At 44.2% G+C, this 8,708-nt stretch overlaps 1 protein-coding gene across 1 annotated transcript; it reads left to right on the top strand.

Moving 5' to 3' along the window:
• Positions 1 to 3,146: 3,146 nt before the first annotated feature.
• On the top strand, positions 3,147 to 3,658 carry LOC308236755 (thioredoxin, mitochondrial-like; the record flags this gene model as incomplete). Its single annotated transcript, XM_080646741.1, has 1 exon — positions 3,147 to 3,658. One exon carries the CDS (start codon positions 3,147 to 3,149, stop codon positions 3,645 to 3,647), a length of 501 nt encoding a protein of 166 aa, XP_080502867.1. The 3' UTR covers positions 3,648 to 3,658.
• Between the last annotated feature and the right edge of the window lie 5,050 nt (positions 3,659 to 8,708).

Genomic DNA, 8,708 nt, shown 5'->3' with positions numbered 1-8,708 from the left:
CCTGTGGTGAGCCCCAGACTCTGACAGGAGGAAGGTTTTCATATACATTTTACTAATTTTCTTTCATCTCTGACTCTTCTATTATAGAGAAAAGGTAAATAGCAATACTAAATTATTTCCTCTAATCCCCTTTTAATGTGCATGATTTCATGTACTGGGCCACTAGTTATCCATAAGAGGTTAATCAGAAGACAGGATGACAAGGCTGTGTAGAAGAGCTGGAAGGAATTGTCTGCTCCTCTGAAGGGTACCAGAAAGGAACTGGAATCCTGCATCCGCAGACAATGTTCCTCCCACACAATAGGCCTCAACCCTGTTTATAGATTGTAATCACCTGGGGAGGTTTTGTTTGTTTTGTTTGTTTTTAGAACCTTTTCCCAATTAAATTAGAATTCCTGGGGAATAGGTGGGACTGAATGTATAGTTAGACCAACGTCATTAACATCACTTAGAAACTTGTTAGAAATGCAGAATCTCAAGCCCCACTCAAGATACCCACTCAACACCTACTGAATCAGGATTTGCCGTTTAACAGGATCTCCAGGTGATTCTTGGGCCCATTAAATTTGAGAATGCAAGGAGAAACCAAGATGGCGGCATAGGTAAACACCTAAACTGCTGCCTCGCACAACAATTTCAAAACTACAACTAAAAGACAGAACGGACACCATCCAGAACCACAGGAAAGCTGGCTGAGTGAAAATTCTACAACTAGAAGGAAAGAGAAAAGCTCACAGAGAATTGGAGGTACGGCAAAGGGTCTTTGTGCGCGCAGAGAGGAAGGGCGGCTGAGAGCCTGGCTGACTTTCTCTGGCGGAAGGGGGAAGGAAGCCTCCGACCGCACTGAACCCCAGTTCTGACTGCACTGAACCCCAGTTCCGGGCGAACCCCTGGGGACCCACGCTCTTACGGGGGGAGTCTGGACTCTCGGGCGGAGACTCGAGCTGGGAAAGGCAGAAGTCTGAAGGCGCGCGCGGGCCAGTGCGCACAAAGGCTGCGGAGGTTGCCATAGGCTTTCCCTAGTGGAAGGGAGTCAGAGGATCCTGACTCCACTGAGCCCCAGTTCTGACTGCAGTGAACCCCAGTTCCAGGCGAGCCCCTGGGGACCCACGCTCTTGTGGGGGGAATCTGGACTCTCAGGCGGAGACTCGAGCTGGGGAAGGCGAAGGACTGAAAGCGCACATGCGCGCAAGGGCAAGGCTGACAGGAAGCCAAGACTGAGACTCTACCCCATCCAAGCTGAGCACAGAGGCTATTGCAATTTGGCAAGTCTAATCCTATAAGGTTGTCTCCAGCACCGAACTTCTCCCAGCATAGACACAGCTGATCCTTACAGCCAATTGGCCCGGAGGTCAATTCTTCCCAGTGATACCAACAACAATAAAGACTTAATTACAACAAGGCTGTACACACAGTCCACAAAGGGGTGCACCAAGAGTGTCCACCTCAGGTTAACTGGGGAGGCAGACCCACTGGGCCATATTGGAAACCTAGCACAAATATCTACCTTACCAACTCAGGGAAGCAGTGAAAATGCGGCGTCAAAGAATCAGATCACAAACGAAAGAAATGGAGGAAAACAAACGACTGGATATAGAATTCAAAACCACGGTTATAAGGCTTTTTAAGAATATCCTAGAAAAGGCCGATAAATATAACGAGACCCTCGAAGATATGAAAAAGGACCAACTAGAAATTAAACATACACTGACTGAAATAAAAAATATTATACAGAGACCCAAAAACAGAATAGAGGAACACAAGAATCAAGTCAAAGAATTGAAATACAAAGAAGCAAAAAACACTCAACCGAAAAAGCAAAAAGCAAAAAAAAAAATCCAAAAAGTTGAAGGTAATGTAAGAAGACTCTGGGACAACTTCAAGCATACCAACATCAGAATTATGGGGGTGCCAGAAGAAGAGAGAGAGCAAGATACTGAAAACCTATCTGAAGAAATAATGACCGAAAACTTCCCCCACCTGGTGAAAGAAATAGACTTACAAGTCCAGGAAGCACACAGAACCCCAAACAAAAGGAATCCAAAGAGGACCACACCAAGACACATCATAATTAAAATGCCAAGAGCAAAAGACAAAGAGAGAATACTAAAAGCAGCAAGAGAAAAACAGTTAATTACCTACAAGGGAGCACCCATACGACTGTCAGCTGACTTCTCAACAGAAACTATGCAGGCCAGACGGGAGTGGCAAGAAATTTTCAATGTGATGAATAGCAAGAACCTACAACCAAGATTACTCTACCCAGCAAAGCTATCATTCAGAATTGAAGGGCAGATAAAGAGCTTCACAGATAAGAAAAAGCTGAAGGAGTTCATCACCACCAAACCAGTATTATATGAAATGCTGAAAGGTATTCTTAAAGAAGAGGAAGAAGAAAAAAGTAAAGAGAAAAATTATGAACAACAAATACATATCTATCAACAAGCGAACCTAAAAATCAAGTGAATTAAAAACCTGAGGAACAGAATAATCTGGTGAATATAATAGAATCAGGGGCATAGAAAGGGAGTGGACTGATAATTCTCAGGGGGAAAGGGGTATGGGGGGTTCATGAAGAGACTGGACAAAAATCATACACCTATGGATGAGGACAGTGAGGGGGAGGTAAGGGCAGAAGGTGGGGTGGGAAATGGGTGGAGGGGAGCTATGGGGGGAAAAGGAGAAATAATTGTAATAATCTGAATAAAGATTTATTTAAAAAAATTAAAAAAAAATAAAAACTTCCAAAAAAATAAATAAATAAATAAATAAATTTGAGAATGCAAGCTCAAAGAACAGAGAAGCTTGTTTTTCTTCACATAATAGTTCCTGGGGGAAAATCCAGGGTAGCAGGGAAGCTCGACTCCATGCAGTCATTTGTAGATGAGCCTTTATGTTGCTGTGTCATTTCTAGGACATTGCTAACATGTGCCTGGCCAAAGCTGGATTGCTATGGCTTCAACCAGCAGAAGGAAACAGAGTGTTGGAGGAGAACCTTCTATTGTCTTAAGGCCTAAAACCGTAAGTGCTACATGATGTTTCTGCTCTGAATTTAATCACAGAGACACCACTAACTGAAAGGATGTTGGCGAGAAGTGCCCTTGACAGGAGGGAGGGCTGAGCTGTGCATTTCGCGCTGCAGGGAGATGGCTCAGCGACTTCTCCTGAGGAGGTTCCTGGCCTCTGTCATCTCCAGAAAACCCCCTCAAGGTTGGTGGGTACCCCTCATCTCCAGGGCTCTGCAGACCCCACAACACAGTCCTGGTGACCTGACAGTAACACCCAGCCAAGTCTGGCCATTATACACCACCAGAGTCTGTTCAACAACCTTTAACATCCAGGATGGACCTGACTTTCAAGACCGAGTTGTCAACAGTGAGACACCAGTGGTTGTGGATTTTCATGCACAGTGGTGTGGTCCCTGCAAGATCCTGGGGCCAAGGTTAGAGAAGGTGGTGGCCAGGCAGCATGGAAAGGTGGTGATGGCCAAGATGGATATTGATGACCACACAGATCTCGCCATAGAGTATGAGGTGTCAGCTGTGCCCACCGTGCTGGCCATCAAGAATGGGGACGTGGTGGACAAGTTTGTGGGCATCAAGGATGAGGATCAGCTGGAGGCTTTCATGAAGAAGCTGATTGCCTGACAAGCAGGAAAGAACCCTGATGCTCTTGCCCACTGGGCCCCGTGGTCTTGGGAGGACCCTGATAGAACTGTCCTGTGCAGGCCCTTCCCACCTCCTCCCTTCTATCTGGCCCTGAGGGCCCATGTTTGGAGACCAGGCCTCCAAGCACGGATCCTCCAGTGCTTCCAGCCCGGCTGGCTGCCAGAGTGGCCGCCAGAGGAATGGTGCTGCTGCTGATCTGGGGACAGCGGTCTCCCACACTCCCAGTGTCTGCTCCCTCTAGGGCTGTTGCAGCTCTCCCAAGGTGCTTGGAGAGCCTGGGCCAGCCCGCCACGTTCCTGTCCCCAGTAACAGCTTGTCCTCATCTCCCCGGGGCCCTTCTGATCCTAACCCCAGTGCCTGGTTCATCTGCCTCCTGCATTTTTCTTTCCTGCTGTTGTTTTGTAAAAAGAAATCCAAACAAGTGAGAGTAATATATAATTCTCTCATTTTTTGTAGGTCTGTAATAAAGAACTTTATGTGATCTCTTCTAAAAAAAAAAAAAAAAATGAAAGGATGTTGGCGAAAGCTAGCCTAGTCACATGTTCAGGAAGAAGGGGAGAACAAATTTTGGTGAACAAAGATCAGTCTCCATGCCAGACACATAGTTAAGTGCCCATAAAACGATAGCTATTATTCCAGCTATTAACTAGATGTATGCTTCACTAGCTTAGAATACAAACAAGCTTCATTTCTTTTACTCTTCTAGTGAATTGCTTGAGGCCCAAACACTTTACCAGCAGAAAGTCTGAAATTCCTTCCATGAGGCCTTTCCTACTCTTTCATTCCAATATGGTCCAACATCCTAGGGCCGTGGTCGGCAAACTGCGGCTCGCGAGCCACATGCAGCTCTTTGGCCCCTTGAGTGTGGCTCTTCCACAAAATACCATGGCCTGGGCGAGTCTATTTTGAAGAAGTGGCATTAGAAGAAGTTTAAGTTTAAAAAATTTGGCTCTCAAAAAAGAGACCATTTCAATCATTGTACTGTTGATATTTGGCTCTGTGGACTAATGAGTTTGCCGACCACTGTCCTAGGGCCTTTCTCATTTCTAAAAAATCAATCACACTTCCAAATGTGAGGTGATAGAAACAACTAGAAAGTTCTATTAGCTCACCAGTACCACTGCTTTGGTGACTACCTATGCATATACCAAACACTGGTCCCACCCAATCCAATGACTAATTACTCCTGCCATGGAGAAGTCCTTGTTTGTCCCAGTCCACAGGTGAGCCTCCACTCATACTTTTATGTCAAATGCATCTGCTCGGTCACCATCCCTAGGCATGAAACTGTGACAGGCTAGCTGAGTGTAGAAAGGACCTGCCTCAACCATCTGCTACAAATAAACTACTCTTCACCGTGAGATCTTAACCTAGATCACCAGGCCAGACATGGTTGCAGAAGACCAAAGAAAAACCAAGCGACGCCTTAAAGAAGAGGAGGGACACTGTTTAATACACCGGCGGACTCAGGGAATAGCTTTCCAAATCTGAGTGCAGAAATATGCATGGGGCTTCTTTTTATATCTCGCTGTGGTCTTTGTCCCGCAAATATGGATTATGCTTCCAGTCCTTTTCACGGGCCTTGCAAGAAGGCCCCCAGGTGTTGGGGGTCTCGAGACCATATCTGATGGTCTGGCCTGGCGCCAGCGTTAATAACCCTCCCTCTGGGGCAGTGCACTGTTCACAGTAACAGGTTCTGCAAGACCAGTATCTGGGAAGGAGGTAGTGACTTAATTATAGGTTATCAAGAATGTACACTGAGCTTGCTGGCATGGATTCAGATCACTAGCCCCCAGATATCAGAGTTACATTGGAATAAGCCCTTTTTAGCCTTCTCAACACGACCATGGTGAACTCCAGTCTAGGGCCCTTGGTGTTCTTTCTTTCCATTAAATTCCAGTCTAGTCCATCTCAATACATCAGTGTCTAATAATATTAACCCTCTGAAGAGAAAGGCCAAGGACTTTCATCCTTTCCCCTTAGGGGGCTCCGTGGCCCCTTGGCAAAATTACCAGTTCCTATTCAGGACCAGTTCTACCTAACAAGAGCTATGGTGAGGGAGCTACCATTGTCAGATCATAAACAAAAATCTCTTAATAATATTACCCCAAGGGTAAGAGGTATCTACTGCCTTACATTTTTACATCTAACAGATGTACTCAAGTGATTGTTCCTATAATAAAAATCTGCTCCGAAGCTGTCTGCTGGATATTAAATAGGCTGACACCATTTAAAAAATCTCATCTCACCAATTCTCCATAGTATCTCCCCTCTCTTCCATACAAGTATCATTATCTCTGTTTATCATTCTAGAAATGGAGAGTTTAAGAGACTCCCTAGTCTCATGACCACAGAGCCAGGATTCAAAATTTGGTCTTTCAGGCCAATATTAATATAATATCTAAAGTTATTAAACACTTTTTATTCATCATGTACTTTAAAAAAAAAAAAAAGTGTTTAAGCCCTAACCAGTTTGGCTCAGTGGATAGAGCGTCAGCCTGCATACTGAAGGGTCCCAGGTTCGATTCCAGTCAGGGGAATGTACCTTGGTTGCGGGCACATCCCCAGTGGGGGGTGTGCAGGAGGCAGCTGATTGATGTTTCTAGCTCTCTATCCCTCTCCCTTCCTCTCTGTAAAAAAATCAATAAAATATATATATTTTTAAAGCGTTTAAAAATAATTTACATACAGAAAAGTTCACAAATCACAAGTATACAGCTTGGTGAATTTTCACAAAATGAACACACCCCCAAAAAGAAACACACTTCCAGCTCCTCAGAAACACTTCCCATGCTACTTGCTACTTTCTAGTCATTCTCCCCAACCAGGTCGTTATTACTCCATTTCCTGGTTTTCGCCTGTTTTTTAACAGTATGTAATGGAATTATCGAGTATTTACTGGCTTCTTTCCCTCTATGATATGTCTGGGAGATGGATCCATGTTGTTGGATGTCTCCCCTTTGACCTGCCTGCCTGCTTCCTCACTATCAGGAGACTTAACCTCCATTTAGCATCCCTCCCCAGGGCTCAAGCAAAGCAGTCTTTGATGTGTGGGTTTGTTTTAAAGTAATGAAACTAACTCCTCTCTGCTTGGTCCAGTGATTTGTCTGTTACAAAGCAGCGCCCTGGCTTTGGAGAGCAAACATTAGCATTAGGCAAGCCCAGAGAGCTGCAAGGTCTTTTCCTCTTGAAGTCACTGTTAGAAACCAACCTGGGTCTCTCGGTAGCTCCGCAGTTCTGTGGCCTCCAAAGTGGGCTTCCGTTCAGCCTTCACAACATTCCTGCCAGTTAAGTACTGCATTGTTAACTCCATTTTTTAAAAGATGAAGAAACTGATAGTCAGAGAAGATAATGCCTTCACGCACACCCCACCCTCAGCTAGTCAATGGGGGAAGTGAGACTAAATACCAGGCCCATGTGATTTCTAAAGGCCTGTGTTCGGCACCATTAAATCATGTTTCCTTTAAATGCAAAAAGCGAAAACATTTATTTTAGCTTGTTATACCATAGAAAGTATGGAAAGCACACGTATTTACTAGTCACAATTTACAAATAAGGAGACTGGAAAGCACGAAGGATAAATGTTTCACCCAAGATCATAATATAGTAATGGAGCTAAAGCTAAATAAAACCAAGGCTAGCAAGGTCAAGTAACAAATAAGAATTGTAGTCTCACTGTGCTTAGGAGTGGGGATATTGGTCTAGATTTCAGTGAGAGGCCAGTGTGTAAATTCATTGCACCACTTTTTCTTTTTCTTTTTTTTAAAATATATTTTATTGATTTTTTACAGAGAGGAAGGAAGAGGGATAGAGAGTTAGAAACATCAATGAGAGAGAAACATCCATCAGCTGCCTCCTGCACACCCCCTACTGGGGACATGCCCACAACCAAGGTACATACTCTTGACCGGAATCGAACCTGGGACCTTTCAGTCCACAGGCTGACACTCTATCCACTGAGCCAAACCGGTTTCGGCTGCACCACTTTTTCTTTGCAACATGGACTTTTCAGCTTTTCCTGGCTAATTGAATTTGGCATTTTCCTTCACACTCGCATCTCATCTTCTCTGTGGACACAGGGTGGTTGCTGGAGAATGTTAAGAGAGTACAGACAGATTCTACTCACAGTGGGGAACTGAAATAACTGGGGAATAATGTGAACTGTCAAGAGAAGTATAAACTCATGTATACTGATCTGGAAAGATCCCCCCGTAAACAAGAATTTGAGAATTAAGTTGTCTGGTTGAATAAATTTGCCTACCAAGTCCTTATAAGTAATTATAAAATCAAATTAAAGCAAATTCTTACCTTCACCTCAGTTTTTGTGTTTTGTTTTTTTTCAGTGAAGAGGAAAGAAGACAACCTTAAGATAAATAATGCCAACATGTAAAATATAGTATGGCACAATAAAATCAACATGGAGCCCACCTGGTTTAGCTCAGTGGATAGAGTGTCAGCCTGCGGACCAAAGGGTACTGGGCTTGATTCCAGTCAAGGGCACATACCTTGGTTGCAGGCTCCTCGTAGGCCTGTGCCCAGAGCTCATACAGGAGGCAACCAATCAATGTGTTTCTCTCACATCGATGGTTCTCTCTGACTTTCCCTCTCTCTTCTACTCTCCCTAAAAATCAATGAAAAAATATCCTCATATGAGGATTTAAAAAAAAATCAACATAGGTTTCACTCTTAGACCCAATTTCAAGACCCACATTGTATGACCTTATGCAACTAACTTTACCTCTCTGTCCCTATTTCTTCAGTTGTGACATTAAAGTTATATAAAGAGCTCAGAATATGGTAAGTGTCCAATAAATTAGATTACAGACATGAGAACCGCACACCCAACAACACAATCATGCCCTGAGGCATGCTGAGACCTCAATGCCAGGCTGACAGGAGGTTGGAAACCATGCCAGTATGGCTTAGCCTAAGAGAGCTGACCTGACCCTGGCTATATTTGGGGGGAAGGAGTCCCACAAGCAAAAGAATAGTATTTAAAGGCAAGCTTGGATCTGAGCCAGCCTGACACTTATACCCAAG

This window comes from Plecotus auritus (genome assembly GCF_963455305.1).
Source record: "Plecotus auritus genome assembly, chromosome: 11".
NCBI lineage: Eukaryota > Metazoa > Chordata > Mammalia > Chiroptera > Vespertilionidae > Plecotus > Plecotus auritus.
Note: the sequence above shows the minus strand (reverse complement) of the source record. Positions and strands in the feature narration are given on the sequence as shown.